At 43.1% G+C, this 25040-nt stretch overlaps 1 protein-coding gene across 1 annotated transcript in view; it reads left to right on the top strand.

Annotated features, from left to right (window-relative positions):
- Window positions 1–23467, top strand: part of TENM4 (teneurin transmembrane protein 4) — a 750531-nt gene extending 727064 nt beyond the window's left edge. The window contains exons 29-32 of the mRNA XM_058185522.1: window positions 2018–2314; window positions 2711–4325; window positions 9559–9701; window positions 14255–23467. Coding sequence (XP_058041505.1) covers window positions 2018–2314; window positions 2711–4325; window positions 9559–9701; window positions 14255–15013 — 2814 coding nt within the window. The 3' untranslated portion in view covers window positions 15014–23467. The remainder of the gene's footprint in view (window positions 1–2017; window positions 2315–2710; window positions 4326–9558; window positions 9702–14254) is intronic.
- The last annotated feature ends 1573 nt before the right edge of the window (window positions 23468–25040 follow it).

The following is a 25040-nucleotide window of genomic DNA, read 5'->3' as shown; positions in this document are numbered from 1 at the left end:
GGTTTAAACTATTATGTCAAAATAAAAAAGTTGAGGTACGATGTGAATGCCTTATTCTACTGCACCAGAATTTTTTTTTCTTTTTCTCCTTCTTTTCCTGACTTTTCCCTTCCCTCCTTATTTTTCCTGTTTTTTTCTACGTTACAACATAAACTGATAAAACCGTTAAATGTGAAAGAACCGAGATATTATTATGAACAGCTGTCGTGTCCCACTCCTCCGCTGATGGCCGGGTCAGGGAAATCCGAATCAGGCGTGCCTCTGCAGCTCTGCCAAAGTCCTAGCAAAGTCCTCAGGGCAGGCAGGAGACCAGAAAGTGACTTCAGCAAGATATGTTTAGACTTTGCCTGACTCAGAGACTGCCAGAAAGCAGATCCTTTATATAGGCCATGGGGTGTGGCTCCATGACTCAGCACTTATCCAGGCCTGCCCCTCCCTTCCTTCTGTTGCCTCCGCCTATCAAGTCTTCTGATGCGAGGATCACTCCAGTCGGCAGCTGTTGGTAATAGACCTTCCTCAGGCTCATATGCTGTGGAGGAGGGGGAGGGGTCTAGTTGCTCCGTTTGCCTGGGCATGGAGCCAGAGCTGGGGGCTGGAGGTATTTCTTCCTCTTCAGCCTGTCTGGGCATGGAGCCAGGGCTGGGGCCGGGAGGCATACTAGGACATTCTTCAGCATTCGGAAGCAGATAAGAAGACCCCGGCTGCGGTGAGAGCGGGCAAGACACAACAACAGCTTAAAATACTTCGCCGGATCCCAGCGTATGAATTTTCAAATCTTTCCTTCCTTCTTTTTCTTGCATCTCCTACTAGAGTGTCTGTGGAGAGTCTCAATCATTCAGGTCGTGGTTTTGCCCAAAGTGCTTTTTTTTTTTTCAAGAGGCAACTGGACTTCCTGGTTTTTCCTTGAAGATGTTTCACTTCTCATCCGAGGAGCTTCTTCAGCTCTGACTGGATGGTGGGGAATGGAAGGATTGATACTCCTTGCAGACAGCTGGTCATTTGCATCCTTTTTAGAGAGTCACTGAGGCCACTCGGAGATTGACCTCAGGGTCTCCTGAATAGTAAGGTCACCTCAACAATGAAAGGACACAGGGCAGAAAATCATCCTGCAGCCAAGAAGGCTCCACACCCATTTGCACCACTCAGGTGACCCCGAGGACACAGATAAACCTCCAAGTGGCCTCAACGACTCTCTACAAAGGATACAAATGACCAGCTGTCTGCAAGGAGGATAAATCCTTCAGTTCCCCCACCATCCAATCAGAGCTGAAGAAGAAGCTCCTTGGCTGAGAAGGGAAACATCTTCAAAGAAAAACAAGGAAGTCCAGTTGCTTCTTGAAGAAGCACCTTTGGGACAAACCATGACCTGGATGACTCTATAGGCTGATTCACTTCCTCTTACACCTCATAGTTTGATTTTCCTCACGGATAATGGGAGTGAGGCATGCCGTGACATCAGCAGAGGTGGTATTCAGTCAGTTCAGGCCGGTTCGGGCGAACCGGTAGCTTTGACAATCAGTTGGCCCCACCCACCGGGCCCTGCTCTATCCTGTCCTTTATTTCCTGCTTTGTCGCTCATCTCAACTTACCCCACCCCCCTCGCTGTTCTACTTACTGTTGCTGACTTGGAAGGTGAGCAGCTGAGCTTCTAAATGCTCCATTTTCAGCGCTGTGCGCAAGCGCCTTAAGCACACGCACTCACTGAACCGGTTGTTAAACCGGCAGCATCTCACCACTGTGCAAGGAGTATAAATCCTTCCTTTCCCCACCATCCAGTCAGAGCTGAAGAAGCTTCTCAGGTGTGAAGCGAAACCTCTTCAAAGAAAAACCAAAAAGTCCAACTGTGTCTTGAAAAAAGCACCTTTAGGATCTCATCTAAGAGTTTTTTGTAAATACGCAAAAACCCTCTTTGCCCTATTTGCCTCATGGGGAAACCAAAGAGATTGTTCTGTCCGGTAATTAATTATTCCCATCTTACTAAAGCTTTCGGTTGTTGTCCTAATTCTTCTTCCCGCAGGTTCATAACCGAAATTTGTTATCCCTTGACTTCGACCGCGTGACACGAACTGAGAAGATTTACGACGACCACCGGAAATTCACTCTGCGCATTCTCTACGACCAGGCGGGGCGGCCTACGCTCTGGTCTCCTAGCAGTCGACTGAATGGTGTGAACGTCACCTATTCCTCCGGGGGTCATATAGCCGGGATCCAAAGGGGTACTATGTCCGAAAGAATGGAATACGACCAAGCAGGCAGAATTACATCCAGAATGTTTGCGGACGGCAAATCTTGGACCTACACGTATTTAGAGAAGGTGAGCGCCGTAGGGAAGAGGGGTCTCTAAAGTTTTAGCCAACTGAAGCTGCGGTGATCACTAACTGCGGTGATCCACTGAGCAACTGTGGCAAGAAAGATCGTAAAATTGGTCAAAACTCATTTAACAACTGTCTCGCTCAGCAACCCAAATTTTGGGCTCGACTGCGGTCGTAAGTCGTGGACTACCTGTATGTACTCCCTGTCATTCTTTTAACGTGACATCTCTTCCGCAGTTCTAGCATCTTTTCAAACTTAAGAAGTTTTAAGTAACTTTGGACAACATTGGTCACAGCATAAACAATCCACTTTCTGTATCTCACTTCAAAACTTAGCCATAATTAATAACGATGACAAAATGTTCTTGTTATAACTTATTTTTCTCTTCTGATTACAGTCCATGGTCCTGCTTCTTCACAGTCAGCGGCAGTATATTTTTGAATTCGATAAGAACGATCGCTTGTCATCCGTAACGATGCCCAACGTAGCTCGGCAGACCCTGGAGACACTTCGATCAATTGGCTACTACAGGAATATCTACAGGCCTCCAGAAGGCAATGCCACGGTGGTCGAAGACTTCAATGAGGAATGGCAACTCCTTCACACCTATTACCTGGGGACCGGAAGACGAGTCATCTATAAATACGGCAAGCTGTCCAAACTGGCAGAAATGCTTTATGACACCACCAAAATCAGCTTCAGCTACGATGAGACCGCAGGCATGTTGAAGACCATCAACCTACAGAACGAAGGGTTCACCTGTACAATCAGGTACCGCCAGATCGGGCCCCTCATTGATCGCCAGATTTTCCGTTTCACGGAAGAAGGCATGGTGAACGCCCGTTTCGATTACAACTACGACAACAGCTTCCGGGTGACCAGCATGCAAGCCGTGATCAACGAAACCCCGTTGCCTATTGACCTCTACCGTTACGACGACGTGTCGGGCAAAACCGAGCAATTTGGCAAATTCGGGGTTATTTATTACGACATCAATCAGATCATCACCACGGCGGTCATGACCCACACAAAACATTTTGACGCGTACGGTCGGATGAAGGAAGTTCAGTACGAAATATTCAGGTCTCTCATGTACTGGATGACTGTTCAGTACGACAACATGGGGAGAGTGGTGAAAAAAGAATTGAAGGTGGGCCCTTATGCCAATACCACAAGGTACTCATATGAATATGACGCCGACGGCCAATTGCAGACGGTGTCCATCAACGAGAAACCGCTCTGGAGATACAGTTACGACCTCAATGGGAATCTCCATTTGTTGAGTCCCGGCAACAGCGCCCGTCTGACGCCACTGAGGTACGACCTCAGGGACCGGATTACGAGACTGGGCGACGTGCAGTATAGGATGGACGAAGATGGTTTCTTGAGGCAAAGGGGGAATGACATTTTTGAGTACAACTCCGCAGGACTTCTCATCAAGGCCTACAACAAAGCCAACAAATGGAGCGTGAAGTATCATTATGATGGGCTTGGAAGGAGAGTCTCCAGCAAAACCACCCACGGTCATCATCTGCAGTTCTTCTACGCGGACCTCACCAACCCCACCAAGGTCACCCATCTGTACAACCACTCCAGCTCAGAGATAACCTCTCTCTACTACGACCTTCAGGGTCATCTCTTTGCCATGGAGGTGAGCAGTGGAGATGAATTCTACATCGCTTGTGACAACATTGGGACCCCCTTGGCTGTCTTCAGTGGAACAGGCCTCATGATCAAGCAGATTCTTTACACGGCTTACGGAGAGATCTACATGGATACCAACCCAAACTTCCAGATTATCATTGGTTACCACGGGGGTCTGTATGATCCCCTCACCAAACTCATCCACATGGGGAAGAGAGACTATGACGTCCTCGCCGGACGGTGGACCAGCCCAAACCACAGCATTTGGAAACGTCTCAGCCACAGTAACATCATGCCCTTCAACCTCTACATGTTCAAAAACAACAATCCGATCAGTAACGCCCATGATATAAAATGCTACATGACAGGTAAAATCCATGTTCAGCTCATTAGTTAACTGCCCAGGGTAGAATTGGAACTTGGGCCGGTAATGTGTGGGGTTTGCCTTGATGCTTTGTGGACCTCATCCACAGTATGGACGCCATCGCTTACTGGTAAAATGCATGCAATTTTCTTTGCGTAGCGTCTTCTATTTAAAAGAGCCCATTTGGTGTAGTGGTAAAGGCGCTGGCCTGGAAACCAGGAGAAGGTGAGTTCGAGTCCCACCTTAGGCATGAAAGCCAGCTGGGTGACTTTGGGCCAATTGCCAGGAATCTGTGAGTTCTAGTCCTGCCTTAGGCATGAAAGCCGTCTGGTGACTTTGGGCCAATAGTGAGTTCTAGTCCCATTTTAAGCATGAAAGCCAGTTGGCAGACTTTGGGCCAATCACCAGGAGACGGTAAGTTCTAGTCCTGCCTTAGGCAAGAAAGCTGACTATGTGATTTTGGGCCAATCCCTAGGAGACAATGAGTTCTAGTTCTGTCTAAGGCATGAAAGCCGACTGAGCAGCTGGGTGACTTTGGTCCAATCACCAGGAAATGGTGAGTTCTAGTTCTACCCTAGGGTGTCTTTGGCCGATCACCAGGAGAGAGTGAGTTCTAGTCCCACCTTAGGACTGAAAGCAGACTGAGTGACTTCTGGGCACTTTCTCTCTTAGCCCAGCCCAACCCACCTCACAGGGTTGTTGTGGGAGCAAAAATAGGAGGAATTATAATCTCTGCCTTTGAGTTACTTATAAAAAAAAGTAATAGATGAGGTAAAAATATCATAAGTAAATAAAAGTTTCAGGAATATCTTTTCGCCTCAGATTTTCCGGTGAGAACAAACCCTGCCAGGTCGTGAAGAACAAATACTCGGATTTAACAAATAACCCCACTTTTAAAAGCAACTCTCCAAGCGGCGTCATAATTTCCTTGCAGTGACTCTGTGGATTAAAGGGTCATTAACGCCCTTCTAATTTTGTGTCCGTTGTGCAGGGGGGATATTATTGCGGGCCTCAGTTGGCACCCAGATCCTAAACGGCCTCTAAATAAAACTGCATAAAAGCGGGATTTTTTTTTTTTCGCCACAGAAGCCTCCGAAATCCTTTCTAATCCTGACCTTTCCGTCAATCCTTTTTAAAAATAACAACGCGGTGAAATGTTAATTCATCCATGAGAATTGCTATTTTAAAGGGCAGTGGAAAGAAGGGGGGGGGAACCCCACAACTGTTGCAGATCAAGCAGGAGGCGCGACTGGCCAAGGAAATGAAATCTCATTGAAGCTGGAGGAATTATTTGGGAATAAATTATTTGGGAATGGGAGTAGTTTATTTATTTAAAAGTAAAAGTTCCCCTCGCACATACGTCCTAGTCGTTCCCGACTTTAGGGGGCGGTGCTCATCTCCGATTCAAAGCCAAAGAGCCAGCACTGTGCGAAGACGTCTCCATGGTCATGTGGCCGGCATGACTCTACGCCAAAGGCGCACAGAACACTGTTACCTTCCCACCAAAGGTGGTCCCTATTTTTCTACTTGCATTTTTATGTGCTTTCGAACTGTTAGTTTGGCAAAAACTGGGACAAGTAACGGGAGCTCACCCGGTTATGCGGCACTAGGGATTCGAACCGCTGAACTGCCGACCTTTTGATCGACAAGCTCAGCGTCTTACCCACTAAGCCACTGCGTCCCTAGTTTTTTGTTTGTTTGTTTGTCAGCAAGAACAAGGAAACAAGTAACTGTACAGACATAGAGATGGACACATGAAAAAAATTGGCACCAAAAAAAAGGATATAAATAGGCAAAATACAGCCATAAACACATAAAATGAGTACATATAATTGGGGACAGTAGGACAGGGACGGTAGGCACGCTGGTGCGCTTATGCACGCCCCCTTTAAGGACCTCTTAAGAAACATGAAAGGTCCACGTTACACAGTTTAAGGTAAAAGGTTTGGGGATCAGAGAGACTAATAACAGGATCAGGTAGAGTGTTCCAGACATTTACTACTCTATTGCAGAAGTCATATTTCCTACAATTACGATTAGAGCGAATTACCTGGAGTTTAAATCTGTTGACAGCCCTTTTGTAATTACGGTTGAAATTAAAGTATTCATTTACAGGTAGAACGTTTTGGTAAATAATCTTTTTTTATTTATTTATTTATTCGTACTTTTATACCGCCCTATCTCCCTAGGGACTCAGGGCGGTTTACAGCCAGATAAAAACATAAATATATACAGAATAAAACATTGATTTAAAAAACTTATTCAATAGGCCAAACGTTTAAAATAGAAATAAAAAATAATAAAACCCCATTTAAAACCAAATATAAAATTTAAAAATTTAAAAATCCTAGTCCAGTCCTGCGCAAATAAATAGATGTGTCTTAAGCTCGCGATGGAAGGTTCGAAGGTCAGGAAGTTGGTGAAGTCCTGGGGGAAGCTCGTTCCAGAAAAGGCCCTTCCCCTGGGTGTCACCAGTCGGCACTGCCTGGCCGACGGCACCCTGAGGAGTCCCTCTCTATGAGAGCACACGGGTCGGTGAGAGGCAATCGGTGGCAGCAGACGGTCCCGTAAATAACCCGGCCCTATGCCATGGAGCGCTTTGAAGATAATTACCAAAACTTTGAAGTGCACCCGGAAGGCCACAGGCAGCCAGTGCAGTCTGCGCAGGAGAGGTGTTACGTGGGAGCCACGAGGGGCTCCCTCTATCACCTGCGCAGCCGCATTCTGAACTACCTGGAGTCTCCGGGTGCTCCTCAAGGGGAGCCCCATGTAGAGAGCATTACAGTAATCCAGACGAGATGTCACGAGAGTGTGAGTGACCGTGCATAGGGCATCCCGGTCTAGAAAGGGGCGCAACTGGCGGACCAGGTGAACCTGGTAAAAAGCTCTCCTGGAAACTAAGCATAGGTCGGAATGTAGACGACGTAGTTCGAGGCTATCCAGACCTAAGATTTCAAGCCTGGTGGTATAGGGAATTTTATTTCGAGCAGAAGATTTTGAGTATTCTTCTAGTAAAATATCTCTGGACCCTCTCCAATGTATTGATGTCTGAAATACAGTGAGGGTTTCAGGCAGGTGAGCAGAGTTCAAGCAAAGGTTTTTATATGCCCTAGTTTGGAGTATAGCGTTACCAGAGAGAAAACTTTGTAAAATAAGATTGACAACTCTTAATGCCTTTTTTGCAATGATGTTACAGTGAGCTCTGTAGTTCTCCCCTCCAGACGCTGCTACAGGGCTTTGCATGCCAAAACCACTACAGGTGGTCCTCCACTTAACAACAGTTCACTTAGTGACGGTTCAGAGTTACAACGGCACTGAAAAAAGCAACTTACGGCCTTATGACTTACCACCCTTGCGGCATCCCTGTGGGACATGTGATTTACATCCAGAGGCTCAGCAACTGACTCACCTTTATGACGGTGGCAGTGCTCTGAAGTCACGTGATCTCCTTTGGCGACCTTCTGATGAGTCAAAAGCCCGATTCACTTAACGACGGTGTGACTAAATTTAAAGAACTGCAGTGATTCGCTGAACAAATGAGGCGAGGAAAGTCGCGAAACAGAGCAAGATCACTTAACAAAATGTCTCAGTTCACAACACAAATGTTGAGCTCATTTGTGGTCGTAAGTTGAGGACTACCTGTAGACACAAAGGTAGTTTTTTCCCCCTTTGTGCCGTTGATCTGCTAAGCACCTAATTCCAACAGCCCGGTCTTGTGCCTAAAGATATTTACCCATGTAGTAGGGCTGTATTCCTATTATCCTTTTCTCATCGTCTCATTTTTCCTACTACCTTCTCCTGTTGCTATCTTTTGATTTATCACTTGTTTGTATCTTATGATCTGTGATCTATCACTTTGTTGTTTGTATGTACAGTGAGAGCTTATGCACCAGAGACAAATTCCTTGTGTGTCCAATCACACTTAGCCTATAAAAAATTCTGTTCTGTTCTGTTCTACTCTACTCTAATCTACTCAACTCTACTCTACTCTATTCTCTATTCCAGGGGTCTCCAACCTTGACAACTTTAAGACTTGTGGACTTCAACTCCCAGAATTCCTCAGCCAGCTTTGCTGGCTGAGGTATTCTGGGAGTTGAAATCCACAAGTCTTAAAGTTGCCAAGGTTGGAGACCCCTGCTCTATTCTCTATTCTAAATTACAGAAACTTGCGTGTACACTGAGAGCTTATGCACCAGAGACAAATTCCTTGTGTGTCCAATCACATTTGGCCAATAAAGAACATTACAGTTCCAATGTTAAATATGAAGAACAGAGCCAAAACGGACAAAGAGAATGGAGTGATTCAGAGCTCACTTTTGTTTGCCCATATTTGCATCACAAACTCATCCCCTATGACAACAGCTGATATTTAAAACATTGCCTTCTCATGCTCAGCTCAGTTGTGGCATCTTAAAGTCAAACTGAGCCATTCCAGCATTAGTATTTTTCCTGTCCTTAGAAATATTCTTCAGAGAATAACAGAGTTGGAAGGGACCTTGGAGGTCTTCTAGTCCAACCCCCTGCTCAGGCAGGAAACCCTACACCACTTCAGACAAATGGTTACCCAACGTCTTCTTAAAAACTTCCAGTATTGGAGCATTCACAATTTCTTGAGGCAAGCTGTTCCACTGGTTAATTTTTCTAAACATCAGGAAATTTCTCCTTAGTTCTAAGTTGCTTCTCTTCTTGATTAGTTTCCTCCCATTGCTTCTTATCCTGCCCTCAGGTGCTTTGGAGAATAGCTTGACTCCCTCTTCTTTGTGGCAGCCCCTGAGATATTGGAAGACTGCTATCATGTCTCCCCTAGTCCTTCTTTTCATCAGACTAGACTTAGCCAGTTCCTGTAACCGTTCTTTGTATGTTTTAGCCTCCAGTCCCCTAATCATCTTTGTTGCTCTTCTCTGCCCTATTTCCAGACTCTCAACATCTTTTTTTTACAGCATGGCGACCAAAACTGGATGCAGTATTCCAAGTATGGCCTTACCAAGGCATTATAAAGTGGTATTAACACTTCACGTGATCTTGATTCTATCCCTCTGTTCATGCAGCCCAGAACTGTGTTGGCTTTTTTAGCAGCTGCTGCACACTGCTGGCTTCTATTTAAGAGATTGTCCACTAGGACTTCAAGATCCTTCGCACAGTTCCTACTATTGAGTCAAGTATCCACTTATACTACACCTGTGCATTTAACCTTTTGGCGAGCATGTAACCCTCTGGTTTTTCTCTTCCCGTTCCAGATGTCAACAGCTGGCTGCTTACCTTTGGTTTCCAGTTGCACAACGTTATCCCTGGGTATCCTAAACCTGACACGAACGCTATGGAGCCATCCTATGAGCTCACCCACACCCAACTGAAAACCCAGGAGTGGGACAATAGCAAGGTAATTAGCGTGATTAGAAGTTTTTGAAAAATGTTTCCAACCAGATCACCAGAATCCTGGAAATGTAGATAAGCCCCAGGAACATAGGACCAGATGTGATGGACATGTGCAGCAACAACAACAAAAAAATACTGGATAATAATAATAATAATAATAATAATAATAATAATAATAATAATAATAATAATAATAATAATAATAATAATAATAATAATAATAATATTTTAATTTGTATACCGCCCTTCTCCCGAAGGACTCAGGGCAGTTAACAGCCAAATAAAAACAACAGTCAAATACATACAATATAAATAAAACAATAGCTAAAATACTTATTCAAAATTTGGCCCAAATTTTAAAATATATTTAAAACCCTACAAACAAATTAAAAATTAAAAAAACCCGTAAAAACATCTAAAAATTCTATGCTAGTCCTGCGCGAAAAAATAGGTACGTCTTAAGCTCGCTACGAAAGGTCCGAAGGTCCGGAAGCTGTCGAAGTCCAGGGGGAAGCTCGTTCCATAGGGTAGGAGCCCCCACAGAGAAGGCCCTTCCCCTGGGGGCCGCCAGCCGACATTGCTTGGCTGATGGCACCCTGAGGAGTCCCTCTCTGTGAGAGCGCACGGGTCGGTGGGAGGCAAACAGTGGCAGTAAGAATAAGAAAGTGGTTAGAGGAGATAACTAAGCAACAAACAGAGCTAAAGCCAGAGCTATTTCTTTTTAGGCATACTTACAGAAAATTAAGACCAAAAAAAAATCAATATCTTATACTATATGTGATAACTATGGCCAGGATAGTCTATGTGCAAAACTAGAGAATATACCGTCCGAGGAGAGTGTGATAAAGAAAGTGTTAGAGTGCGCCGAGATGGATAAATTAACGATGGAAATAAAAGATAGAGGAGAAACTGAATATTATTTGATGTGGAATTTATGGTATAACTGTTTAGACCAGGGGTCTCTGCAAACTTGGCTCTTTTAAGACTTGTGGACTTCAACTCCCAGAGTTCCTCAGCCAGCTTTGCTAGAGACAAAAACATATGAAGAATGGTTGGAGGATTTAGGTTCAGCTAATCTAGAGAAAAGAAGGAGAGAAGCAACTTAGAACTAAGGAGAAATTTCCTGAAAGTGAGAACAATTAATCAGTGGACCAACTTGCCACCAGAAGTTGTGAATGCTCCAACACTGGAAGTTTTTAAGAAGATGTTGGATAACCACTTGTCTGAAGTGGTGTAGGGTTTCCTGCCTAAGCAGGGGGTTGGACTAGAAGACCTCCAAGGTCCCTTCCAACTCTGTTATTCTCTGTTATTCTATTCTATTATATTCCAAGTAGTAGGGGTGAGATGATAGCAGTATTCCAGTATTTGAGGGGCTGCCACAAAGAGAAAGGGATCAAATTATTCTCCAAAGCACAGGAGGGCAGGACAAGAAACAATGGATGGAAATTAATAAGGAACAAAACAACCTGGAATTAAGGAGAAACTTCCTAACAGTGAGGACAATTAACCAGTGGAACAGCTTGCCACTAGAAGTTGTGGACAGCCACTGGACAGCCACTTGTCTGAAATGGTATCAGTTCTCCTGCTTGAGCAGGGGGCTGGACTAGAAGACCTCCAAGGTCCCTTCCAGGTCTATTCGGATTCAGACAATGGGTTCCCGTAACCAACACCACATTTGCTTAACAAACATTGCAAAAAAAAAAAAAAAAAAGGTCTTAAAATCAGGCACAATCCTGTACTGACCCATTTAATGACCGGCACAAATGATGACCGTTGTTCCAAGGCTCAGTTATGTTGTAACTCGAGGACCACCTGTAGCACCATATTTTTCAAACTTGGCAATTTTAAGATATCTGGATTTCAACTCCCCAAATTCCCCAGACAGCGTGGAAGTTGACGTCGGCGCGTCTTAAATTTGCCATGTTTGGAAAACCACGCTCTTGCAGCACAACAATTCTCTGAAAATTTTGGCCTTATAATAATAATAATAATAATAATAATAATGTTTTAATTTGTATACCGCCCTTCTCCCGAAGGACTCAGGGCGGTGAACAGGCAAATAAAATACAAACAAACATACTCAATAATTAAAACAACCCTTAAAAAACTGATTCAAATTTTGCCAAAAAATTTAAAATGACATTACACCCCATAAAATTACAAAATTTAAAACCCATCAACAATTCAATTAAAATTTAAAATTAAGATCAGGCCAGTCCAGCCATATGAAATAAATAGGTTTTAAGTTCGCGGCGAAAGGTCCTAAGGTCAGGTAGTTGTCGAAGCCCGAGGGGAAGTTCGTTCCACAGGGTAGGAGCCCCCACAGAGAAGGCCCTCCCCCTGGGGGCCGCCAGTCGACACTGTTTGGCTGACGGCACCCTGAGGAGTCCCTCTCTGTGGGAACGCACCGGACGCTGGGAGATAGAGGCCGGCAGTAGACGGTCCCGTAGGTAGCCCGGTCCTAAGCCATGGAGCGCTTTAAAGGTGGTAACTAATACCTTGAAGCGCACCCGGAAAACAACAGGTAGCCAGTGCAGTCTGCGCAGGATAGGTGTTACGTGGGAGCTTCGAACCACTCCCTCGATAACCCGCGCAGCCGCATTCTGGACTAGCTGAAGTCTCCGGGTGCTCTTCAAGGGGAGCCCCATGTAGAGAGCATTGCAGTAGTCCAGGTGAGAGGTAACGAGAGCATGAGTGACCGTGCATAGGGCATCCCGGTCCAGGAAGGGGCGCAACTGGCGGATCAGGCGAACCTGATAAAAAGCTCTCCTGGAGACGGTCGTCAAATGGTCTTCAAAGGACAACCGCCCATCCAGGAGCAGGCCCAAGTTGCGTACCTTCTCCATCGGGTAAATATGATCAGGTAAATATGATCTCCCCTCTAATATTTCCTGTTTTTTTTTTCTCTTTTTCCCCTTCCATTTGAGGAACGGAAAGATGAAACAGCACGAGGAACAAATTTCAAAGGCGAGATCCATTATCTTTTTGAGCTCTGCCTAATCTGTTTGTGTCCCTTTTAAAAAAAACAAAAACATTTGCAGCCTCCGAGCCTGGAAGTTCCTTTTTATCTTTTCTCGGGAGAAATCAACTTTTCCCTCGATGCATTACTTTATTATTTAAAAGGCTGTATTCAAGGTCATTCTTTTTAAAAAAAAAATTAAGCGGCTTTCTGAAGGCACGGGGCTTATTTTGAGATAACAAAGAGGTTTTGTTTTGTTTTGTTTTTTAAATTACAATTCCAGTGATATTCATGATAATGTTTCATTGTGGTTGGCAAATATCCTGGGCTACAGTCTTTAAAGTGGCACAACTTTGAATTTTGGAGCAACTCCCATTATTTTGGCCCAAACTACAGGCAGTCCTCAACTTACGATGGCAATCGGGACCAGAATTTTCATTGCTCAGCAAGGCCGCTGTTAAATGACTCGGGCCTGATTTTACAACCTTTTTTGCCATCTTGTTATGTGAATCCCTGCAGTCGTTAAGTGAATCACCCCATCATTAAGTGACTTCCCTATTGACTTTGTTTGTCAGAAGCTGGCAGGGAAGATCACAAAATAGCAGTCACATGCAGAAGTGGGATTCATTTACCGCCCCTACCGGTTTGCAAATGTGAGCACCCGGCCAGATTATTTCTGGCCGGATGGGCGGAGCCTCCTGCAGTCACTACTACCGGTTCGACAGAACCGGCTGAATCTCACCACTGGTCACATGACCCTGAGACTCTGCAACCATCCTAAATACATATCGGGTGTCAAGTGACCAAATTTTAATCACATGACTGTGAGAATGCTGTGTTGGTTGTAAGTATGAGGAGTGATTGTAAGTCTTTTTTTTTAGTGCTTTTGTTACTTTGAACAGACACTAAAGAAATGTAAATTGAGGACTACCTGCTAGTAATTTGTGAGGGCTTTGTGATCATCTAAGCACGACGGTTCTTAAGTGAGTTTTGCTCCATTTGATATCCTTCCTTGCTATGGTTGTTAAGCAAATTTGGCTTCCCCATTGACTTTGCTTGTCTGAAGGTCGCAAAAGTTGGTCAGATGACCCCCAGGGACTCTGCCACCGTCATAAATATGAACCAGTTGCCAAGCGTTTGAATTTTGATCATATGACCATGAGGATATGCAACAAGGATAGTAAGTGTGAAAAACAGGTCATAAGTCACTTTTTTCAATGCCGTTGTAACTTTGAACAATCATTGTTTGTAGGTAGAGGACTACCCTGTATAACGGGCTCCCTTAAAGACCGCCACATTCATTTAACGACCGTAGTGTTTGCTTAACAACCGTTGCAAAAAGATAATAAAATCAGGCACAAGTCATATGGCCTCCTGCTTAAAGAGAGTCCCAACTTACGACCATAATTCTGGGCTCAGTTACGGTTGTGAGTTTCAGACCAGTTTTCCCGCTTAAAGAGAGTTCCGACTTATGACTATAATTCCGGGCTCAATTACGGTCGTTAGTTCAGGACCCACCTGTAGAATGGTGTCGTACATCCTTCTTGCGTCTAACGTGAGTTCCTTTCTTTTCAATCTCCCTTCCTGCCCCTCCTCAGTCGATCTTAGGGGTGCAATGCGAAGTGCAGAAACAGCTGAAGGCCTTTGTCACGTTGGAGAGCTTCGAACAGATCTACACGTCGAGCATCGCCGGGTGCCAAGAAATCAAGGAGAACCGCCATTTTGCCTCGGGAGACTCCATCATCGGCAAGGGGGTCAAATTTGCCATGAAAGACGGCCGGGTGGCCACCGATATCATTAGCAGCGCCAACGAGGACGGGCGGAGGGTCGCCGCCATCCTCAACAACGCCTTCTACCTGGAGAACTTGCACTTCACCGTCGACGGCACGGACACTCACTACTTCGTCAAGCCAGGGCCATCGGAGAGCGACTTGTCCATCCTCGGCCTCAGCGGGGGACGGCGGACCTTGGAGAACGGTGTCAACGTCACCGTCTCTCAAATCAACACCGTGCTCAGCGGGAGGACTAGACGCTACACGGACATCTCGCTCCAGTTCGGAGCCCTGTGCCTCAACACCCGATACGGGACCACGTTGGACGAGGAGAAGACCCGCGTCTTGGAATTGGCCAGGCAACGGGCCGTAGCTCACGCCTGGGCCCGGGAGCAACAGAGACTGCAGGATGGGGAGGAGGGTAGCCGGTCCTGGACAGAGGGGGAGAAGCAGCAACTGCTGAACACGGGACTCGTTCAGGGGTACGACGGCTACTTCGTCATCTCCGCCGAACAATACCCAGAACTGTCCGACAGCGCAAACAATATCCATTTTATGCGACAGAGCGAGATGGGGAGAAGGTGACAGAGAGGGGACGATGCGTTGACTTCTTGCCAAAGACAGCTGCTTGAGACTGCGATGTACTTGAGCCTTCGTTATATTTTTTTTTCTAAACAAAGAGAAAAACAAACAAACACACAAAAGAACTTTACGGAAAACAGGCAAGGTGGAGGAAGAACACGGTGGCACCATAGCTCAGGCAACATCCTTTATTTTGGATTTTTTTTGTTTGTTTTTTAAAGTGGCTTTCTCACCTTTGGCTGTTTTTTCATTCCTTTCCCCCCCCCCTTTCTCCGCTCCCATCCGTCTTCTCTTTTTGGAAAGTGTCATTTCGGCCATTGTGTGTGAGCCCCTTGTGCAAAAAGGCTTGAAGGTTGGGGAGGTGTCCGGTTTAAATCCCCTGGTTACTTGTTCGTTGGTTTTCTTTCGTTGTATTTCTTTTTTTTTTTTTTAACGGGGTGAAGAAAAGGTGGGGGGGAGAAGAGCCTCGGTATTAGGTTTGGGTTAACTTTTCTTAGTGGGGTTGGAGAAAAATAAATAGATAAGAGGATTTATGAGGAATGAAAACAGGAAGAAGAAGGCCGCATCGTGGAGAGGAAAAATTCACAATTTCCTGCAGCGCCGTGCGAAGAAACAGGAGGGGGGGCGGGGGACGGGACCCGTCCAGGTCTGAAATTGCCCTTCAAACATTTTGTGAGCCTCAAAACAAGAACTTGTGGAGTCGTTTTTTACATTTGCCATTCTTTCTGGCTAACCCTGCTGTTTTCGGGTGATCTGCCGAAAAGAGGCCAAAAGCACTGCATCTTAAAGACTTGCGAGCTCGATCCCTTCTTTTTTTTTTTTTAAATGGGTCTCTCTTTTTTTTTTTACTACAATAGGTTATTTTGTTCTTTTTTTGTCATTTGGAAAAAACAAAACAAAACCCATAGCAGCTATCGAAGCGGGGTGAGGAAGGTGGGGGGGGAAAAAAGGGAAAATCACATTTTTGCTGCACATGCTGTTAGATGGGAAGCACCAATGATGTATATTTGTCAACAGTAAACCCTCCTTAAATATATAGTATTTCTGTACACCAAGTGAAGCGTGTTTAACTTTTGAAGATGCCACTTCTTCTCTGACCATGGAGGTTTTGTCTAGAGTTAGGGTCATCCTTTATAATGAAATCTCAATTCCTCCTAAAATATATATATATATATATACATACATACATATATTTTTCAGAGCCAGGTTAGATACCGATGTGAGAGATACAGCAAGCGCCTCCTATTTGATTTGACTTTTTATTTTATTTTAATGAAGCATCTTAGTAGATAAGGAGATGCTTCCTTGTTTCTCCACGGACCGCTTCTACCAAAATGGTCTTTTTCCAGCGCTGGGATGGTTTTTAAGAAGGTTAGGGTTGGTGGCAGATGGTCCATAAGGAAATAGACAGCATGTCGAATCGTCTCCAACCATACTAAATCAAACCCAAACATTTGGCTTGGATGAATTTAATAGCTCTGCCCAGACTTACCCTGTTTCCCCGAAAATAAGACTTAACCGGAAAATAAGTCCTAGCGTGACTTTTCAGGATGCTCGTAATATAAGCCCTACCCCCAAAATAAGCCCCAGTTAAGATTCTCAGCCAGATGGGTGCATTTAGTACCGTATTTCCTCAAAAATAAGACCTACCCAGAAAATAAGCCCTAATGCATCTTTTGGAGCAAAAATTAATATAAGACCCGGTCTTATTTTCGGGGAAACACGGTACCTACGTTGATTTTTCAACTACAAAAATCAGATTCTCTATGCTGGCTTTCCGGAGTGTAGCTACAAGGATCTGCGACACTTTGCCACAATTCGCCGTGGACAACTCACGGCGGGACCAGAGTTACCCTAATATCAAAGAAAGGTGGAATAGAATCATTAAAGAAAAGATACAAAAGAAGGGACCGGATGACATGCGAATGGCAAAAGTTAAAATATTTTTTTCATTTATTTTTAAAATCATTCAATAGAATTGTTAAATTGTCTCGCGGCGAGCGGTCCCGTTCCGCACCTACAATTTGGAGGAAGCAATTTGTTGATTTAATATCAACTTGTGAAAAGTTCCAGAAGTTTTCCAGAAGGCAACTAGACATTCTCGGGGGGTTTTTTTTTCCCTTTTAAAAAAGTTTTGCTTCTCATCCAAAAAGCTTCTTCAGTTCTCTTCATGGGTGTCCCAAAGGTGCTTTTTTTCCCAAAAGACAGTCGGACTTTCTTGGTTTCTTCAGAACTGAAGAAGCTTCTCGGATGAGAAGCGAAACGTTTTCAAAAGAAAAGAAAGGTTAAAAAAAAAAACCAAGGAAGTCCGGTTGCGTTTTGAAAAAATCATCTTTGGGACAACCAAGCCCTGGATGATTGCAAATCTCCATAGACACCTTGCAAAAACAGGATTAAATTTAGGGCATTAGGAACCAAGAACATCTTAGCTAGAGAAGGACGGTATTGTGCGCCCGGCTGCATTCTGTCCTACGATTTCAACACTGGGATGGCTTTTACAGGTAGTCCTCAACTTACGGCCACCACTGAGCCCAAAAATTTATGTTGGTGAGTGAGAAATTTGTTGAGGGAGTTTTGCCCCCATTTTACAACCTTTCTCACCACAAATATTAAGTGAAGTCACTGCAGTAGCTAAATTAACCACACGGTTGTTAAGTGAATCCTGACTTTGCTTGTCAGACGGTCGCAAAAAGGGGAATCACATCGTGACCCCGGGACACTGCGACCGTCGTAAATGCGAGTCAGTTGTCCAGCATTCGAATGTAACTCACTTGACCGCGGGGCTGCTGCAATGGTTGCAAAGGGTGAAAAATGCGTCATAAGTCACTTTTATCGGTGCCGTTGCTAACTCTGAACGGTCGCTAAGTGAACTTGTTGTAAGTCGAGGACTAACTGTACTGCTCTTTGCAAAGAAAATCTATTCTCCGGGATTGCTGGAAATAGCGTTGCCCAGATGTGCCTGGATTAGTTGCTTTTGTGTATAAATCATTTCCATCCAACAGACGAGATTCCAAAGACTTTTGATGTGGTTGTGAGATAGGACTAGCCAAATAGGAACATCTGGAAATGGGTGGCAGTGGGTGAGCTGAAGGGCAGGCATGACAGAAATGTTAAGCAGATGCTGTCCCCCCCCCACTTTCTTTTTCTTCATATTTTTACATTGTTTTTCACACATAAACCCCCACGGATACTAAAAGATTTCCAAGTAGAACCGCGAGACTTCATATCGTGAGATTAAAATCTTATCCAGAGCTCCTTCTATTTTTTTTTTTAAAAATCCTGATTTCTTGATAGATATATCAAGGTGAACCGCATAGATATAAATGAAAATTCTTACAATGGGAAGAAACACGTTCTTCCTACACTAAATGAGGATCTTATCAATCCAGGTTTTGGGGCCGAGCGAAAAGAAAAATTGTGTTTGAGTACGACAAGAAGAAAAGTTGATAGGTTTTTTTTTATTAGTTTTTCTTTGAGACCAAAACCGCACCATCCCTGTGTGTCTTCTTATTAAACCCTTCTAAAAATGTCATTTTTGGAATGAAAAAATTCTCTTGAACCCACCTACAGTAGTGGCCAAAATTGTGGAAACCTTTTGGGGAAAGTGTATTTTCTAAAACCAGCTAATAACACCACTTTTTTGGGGGGAGTAGTACCATAGTTTTTCTTTTAGGGAGTAGTACCATTTTTTCTTTTATGTACACTGAGAGCATATGCACCAAGACAAATTCCTTGTGTGTCCAATCACACTTGGCCAATAAAATTCTATTCTATTCTATTCTATTCTATTCTATTCTATAAAATTATCTATCAATGGAAAGATAATTGAATCAAGAATGTCATGCAATAACTTTTAGGAAGGATTTGCTATTAGAAGAGCAGTTACAGTATAAAGAAGAAAAGGGAAACACGTAGAAAAAATGAGATAAACAAAAATTATCACCATAGAAAAAAATGAGATCTACAGAAATGATCCCCATGTCAGTTAATACTTAGTTGGGTAACCTTTAGCATGAATGACGGCCTTACAACATCTTCCTATGAAGCAAAACAAGTCTTTTATTTCTGCAGCTGTTCTCATGTGAAACCAAGAATGAATGATGGCTTCTATTAACTGGGTTTTATTGCTGGGTCGCTTCTGATTAACAAGTTTCTTTAGTCACCTCCATAGATTTTCCATTGGGTGAAGGTCTGGACTATTCCCAGGCCATTCCAGCAGTGGAATAGGATTCTCTTGAAACACCAAAAAAAAAGTGGTATTATTATCCATCAAACCTCAAAAGTACACTTTTCCCAAAAGGTTTCCGTAATTTTGGCCACTTCTGTACAGGAAGCCAGAGCGCTTCCTGCTTGTTTCCAGATACATTTAACCCACGTGACTATAAAATGGAAAATGGAGAATTAAAATCCAGAAGCGCCAGAAGGAACCCAAGTTTTGTTAATGGTTGTGATGCTTGATTTTAATCAGATGAAGATGCTGACTGCAGGATAAGTGTGCAACAAAATATGAGCGTCGTCCAATCCAAGTAAATAAATAGGTGACGGACACCCAGTGATCCCTGAAGACTAAAACTAGAACTTTTCAAGAGTCCCTGAATTAAAACTTGAGTTTTTGCGAAGCCTATGGTTTCACGACTTGTGTGACAACCAGAACAAATTTGGGGAACTGTGATAACGATCGCGAAGGATTTCATCCTGTTCGGCTAAGACCTCCAAAAACGTAACATGGGCATCTGTCTTATTTAGTGCCTGGGGCAATTTTCCTGGTGTTTCTAGACTTGGCAACTTTTTACAAGCATGGCACTCCCAGATTTTGCATGCCACGGGGTATATCTAGGCCCAGAGGGATCTGACCTTGGCAATTTTGAAGACTCGTAGACTTCAACTCCCAGCATGGCTGGCTGGGGAATTCTGGGAGTTGAAGTCCACGAGTTTTCAAAATTTAATAAGTTTGGAGACCCCTGTTCTAGAATGTAGGATGTATTTCACAGGAGTTGAAGGTTAGTCTTCATAATGAGGCAACCAATTTCCAACTCCCGGAATTCCTAGCCAGCAGGATCTAAGGCCAGGCTGAATTCTGGGAATTGCAGTCCAAACCTCTAAAGAAAGTGCCAGATTGTGGAAGGACGATCTAAGGGAAACCCTGCAGATATTTGATATCTTCGATGGATAAGAATATTGTATTATAAGATGGTTTTCTTTTCTTTTAAGAAGATGTACATTGTCTAATTACAGTGTTTCTCAACCTTGGCAACTTTTAAGATGCGTGGACTTTAACTCCCAGAATTCCCCGGCCAGAAAATAATGCAAAATTAATTTTAAAAGAGGCAAAGGAGAAATGCAATAGAAACTTGAATAGAAATTTATAGTTTGGCTTCCTTTTCAGACGTTATCATGAATAAAAAGCAGGAATTCCTATAATAGGCGCTTGGCACAATTAAAGTGGTTTAGCATGGCTTAGTGCTACTTCTGTGGCATACTCATTGTTCTTCCTACATACCAGGAACTCCTTCACACGGACGTATCTGTTAAGGAACCAAAATAATCCCAGTTTTTACTTGCTTTTGAGTCATGGAACACACAATATTTCTCCACTAGAATTGCTACAACAGATCACAACAGTGGCAATTATCCTCATCATTGCTTCTTAGCATGTCCCTGCAAAAAATAATAATAATAATCATGGATTTGATTAAATTAACATTCGTTAGAGTGATCCTCCCCAATCCTAGCTCCTTTGAATATAGGGATTGAGTTAATACTTGTCGCAGTTGCGGGTAACAGTTACATCAGTGGTGAAATCCAATTTTTTTTACTACCAGTTCTGTGGGCGTGGCATGATGGGTGTGGCATGGCTTGGTGGGAGGGGCTTGGTAAGGATACTGCAAAATCTCCATTCCCACCCAACTCCTGGGGGAAGGATATTGCAAAATCTCCATTCCCATCCCACTGTGGGGCGAGCCAGAGGTGGTATTCGCTGGTTCTCCAAACTACTCAAAATTTCCACTGCGAGTTCTCTGAACAGCTCAAAATTTCCCCTACCGGTTCGCGAGAACCTGTCAGAACCTGCTGGACTTCACCCCTGAGTTACATCAAACTGTAGGGCAGGAGTATCCAGCCTTGGCAACTTTTAAGATTCGTAGACTATAACTTCCAGAATTCCCCAGTCAACATGGCAGACTGGGGAATTCTGGGAGCTGAAGTCCACAAGTCTTAAAAGTTGCCAAGGAGTCGGTTTAGGCAAAACTGCTAGCAATCCTTTGAAAATTGTGACTACGTGTTTCTTCAGCAAAGATTTTGAGGTGTATCATAAATTCATACCAAGCATCTCTCGCCTCCAATAACCAATCCGATGTCACTTCTTCGGTTTGCCAATTTTGTAGCTGCCATCCAGCCGTTTTCTTTCTCCAGACGGCGACAAGAACTTGGCTTTTAGGACAATCAAACAATTCCCGCCATCCTGATTTTGCCTCCGAGATCAGAAATAAGACAGGTTTCTCTGTTCGCACACTTGTGCGCCTCCATGCAAATGGCTTCTTTACGAAGCAGGAGTTGTTCCCGACGTGAGGAAAGAATTGTGAAAAGGTGGATAAAATTCCAGCAAAAATTGGAATCTGGTTTTCTCCGACAGTGAGCCCCGATTTGATGCTCTTGTATGGCTGAATATCTCAAACCGAAGAATTATACTAGTGACAGAGCACATAATTGGGAACACATGCTGAGCAGTGTGAAAAATTCCACTAATTTTCTAATATAGCATCAGCACCTGATAAAATTGAGGTAACAGAACCATCCAATTAGACATTCCCAGGTAGTCCTCGACTTATAGAATAGAATAGAATAGAATTTTTTTTATTGGCCAAGTGTGATTGGACACACAAGGAATTTGCCTTGGACCACATTTGAACCCAGAATTTAAGTTGCTGAGTGAGACATTTGTTAAGTTTGTTCCACTTTACGACTTTCCTTGCCACCGTTGTTAAGTGAACCACCGCAGTTGTTAAATGACTAACACAATTGTTAGGTGAACCTGGCTTCCCCATTGATTTTGCTTGTCAGAAGGTCACAAAAGATGGCCGCGTGACCCCAAGAGACACTGCAACCGTCATAAGTGTGAGTCAGTTGTCAAGCATCTGAAATGCTGGACAACTGACCATGTGGATGCTGACCATCACACGATCAAGTGGATGCTGCGATGGTCGTAAGTGTGAAAAATGGTCACAAGTCACTGTTTTTCAGTGCCCTTGTATCTTCAAACAGTCACTAAGCGAATTGTTGTAATGTCAAGGACGACCTCTACAAATCTGTTAAAATAAATTGGCGTGCTTTATTTGTGTTCTATCCAAAATAACACCGATCCCAAAAAACATTTTGAAACAAAGAGAAAAGACGACAAAAAGTTTATTTAAAAAAAGAAAAGAAAATCGTGGTGGGGGAAAATCTAGACCCAGTTAGTGTAGGACTTTTATAATGGACGTAATAAGATGGATTATCTACAGAAAAGAACCTCAATGGAGGTTAGTGAAGTTGAAAAAAAGATTTTCCACCATCTTTGTAGATTCCACTTCGTGTCAAGATGGTTTCTGAACAGCTCAGTCAAAATTGCAACGAGAAGACTTCAATCCGTAGTATCCTTGGAGGGACGGTTGGACTGCCTGTCCCAAAGCAGCTTTTTCAAGAGATGACTGGACTTCGTTTTTCCTTGAAGACATTTCGCCTCTCATCCAAGAAGCTTCCTCAGTTCTGAAGACGCAAAATGTCTTCAAGGAAAAAAAAAAACCCAATAAAGTCCAGTGGCGTCTTTGGGACAACCATAACCTGGATGGCTGAGAATCTCCATAGACAATCCATCTGCGTCTCACCCTAAATGCCCTGTTTGAATTTTTCATAAATGTGCCTCAAGAATATTAAATAAATTGGGGGTTATTATTTCCAGAGTAGAAGAATTTATCCTGAAATTTAAGATGGTGACAATCCCACAGCAACGTTTGTAACAACAAACTTAACAAACCTGTATGAACCGACAAAATATAGATGTGAGAATATATTTACACATACACACACACCAAGGAACGGAGGAAAGTTACGATAACTGTTAGGACAGTATAATTGGTCTATTTTATCTGTGATAAATAAAACAAAATACGCTTTATATAAAGGGAAATATCTGCCGTCAGGCTGGTATGAGAAGAAGACTTTTCTGTCAAAAATCACAATTGCAATCCCAGCACGGACAAAAAAAATAAATAAATCTGTTCTTGTTATTGTGTGTAAATTTCCTAGAGGTCTGGAACTGATCTTTTTTCTTGAGAATTTTGCTTTTTCTCTTGACACTTTTGTGTTTCTAACACTGTATTCTTGACTGTAAATAAAACGACCTTGTAAATACATGCAGATGTAGATACCTTCTAGAAAACAAAAATCAAAACGACGACAAAAAAAAAAATTCTCTCAGAACAGAAAGTGACCACGTGTAGCCTTCGGTGACAAATAAAAAGAATATTTTGTGTTTAAAAAAGAAAAGAAAATCGTGGTGGGGGGAAATCTAGACCCAGTTAGTGTAGGACTTTTATAATGGACGTAATAAGATGGATTACCTACAGAAAAGAACCTCAATGGAGGTTAGTGAAGTTGAAAAAAAAGATTTTCCACCATCTTTGTAGATTCCACTTCGTGCCAAGATGGTTTCTGAACAGCTCAGTCAAAATTGCAACGAGAAGACTTCAATCCATAGTATCCTTGGAGGGACGGTTGGACTGCCTGTCCCAAAGCAGCTTTTTCAAGAGGTGACTGGACTTCGTTTTTCCTTGAAGACATTTCGCCTCTCATCCAAGAAGCTTCCTCAGTTCTGAAGAGGCAAAATGTCTTCAAGGAAAAAAAAAAACCCAATAAAGTCCAGTAGCGTCTTTGGGACAACCATAACCTGGATGGCTGAGAATCTCCATAGACAATCCATCTGCGTCTCACCCTAAATGCCCTGTTTGAATTTTTCATAAATGTGCCTCAAGAATATTAAATAAATTGGGGGTTATTATTTCCAGAGTAGAAGAATTTATCCTGAAATTTAAGATGGTGACAATCCCACAGCAACGTTTGTAACAACAAACTTAACAAACCTGTATGAACCGACAAAATATATATGTGAGAATATATTTACACATACACACACACCAAGGAACGGAGGAAAGTTACGATAACTGTTAGGACAGTATAATTGGTCTATTTTATCTGTGATAAATAAAACAAAATACGCTTTATATAAAGGGAAATATCTGCCGTCAGGCTGGTATGAGAAGAAGACTTTTCTGTCAAAAATCACAATTGCAATCCCAGCACGGACAAAATAAATAAATAAATCTGTTCTTGTTATTGTGTGTAAATTTCCTAGAGGTCTGGAACTGATCTTTTTTCTTGAGAATTTTGCTTTTTCTCTTGACACTTTTGTGTTTCTAACACTGTATTCTTGACTGTAAATAAAACGACCTTGTAAATACATGCAGATGTAGATACCTTCTAGAAAACAAAAATCAAAACGACGACAAAAAAAAAATTATCTCAGAACAGAAAGTGACCACGTGTAGCCTTCGGTGACAAATAAAAAGAATATTTTGTGTTTAAAAAAAAAAGGAGTGGAAACAGTTTTTGACTGCACCGAGTTTGCTTTTGATGGTTTCTAGATCCAGGTTCGGCGTTCAAAACAGCGGATAAAAAGTAAAATCTTTGCTTGAGCAATGGGTTCGACTAGAAGACCTCCAAGGTCCCTTTGTTTTTCTGTTTAAAGTTTATTCTTTCATTCTGTTGAATCCAACTTGAGACTCTTTGTGAACCAAACCACATAGTTTTTAGGCCAACAATGTGGAACTGCATCCAGTTTTGGTCACCACGATGTAAAAAAGTTGTGGAGACTCTAGAAAGAGTGCAGAGAAGAGCAACCAAGATGATGAGGGGACTGGAGGCTAAAACATAGGAAGAACGGTTGCAGGAACTGGGTATGTCTAATTTAATGAAAAGAAGGAGTAGGGGAGACATG

Source organism: Ahaetulla prasina, chromosome 5 (assembly GCF_028640845.1).
Source record: "Ahaetulla prasina isolate Xishuangbanna chromosome 5, ASM2864084v1, whole genome shotgun sequence".
Taxonomy (NCBI): domain Eukaryota; kingdom Metazoa; phylum Chordata; class Lepidosauria; order Squamata; family Colubridae; genus Ahaetulla; species Ahaetulla prasina.
Note: the sequence above shows the minus strand (reverse complement) of the source record. Positions and strands in the feature narration are given on the sequence as shown.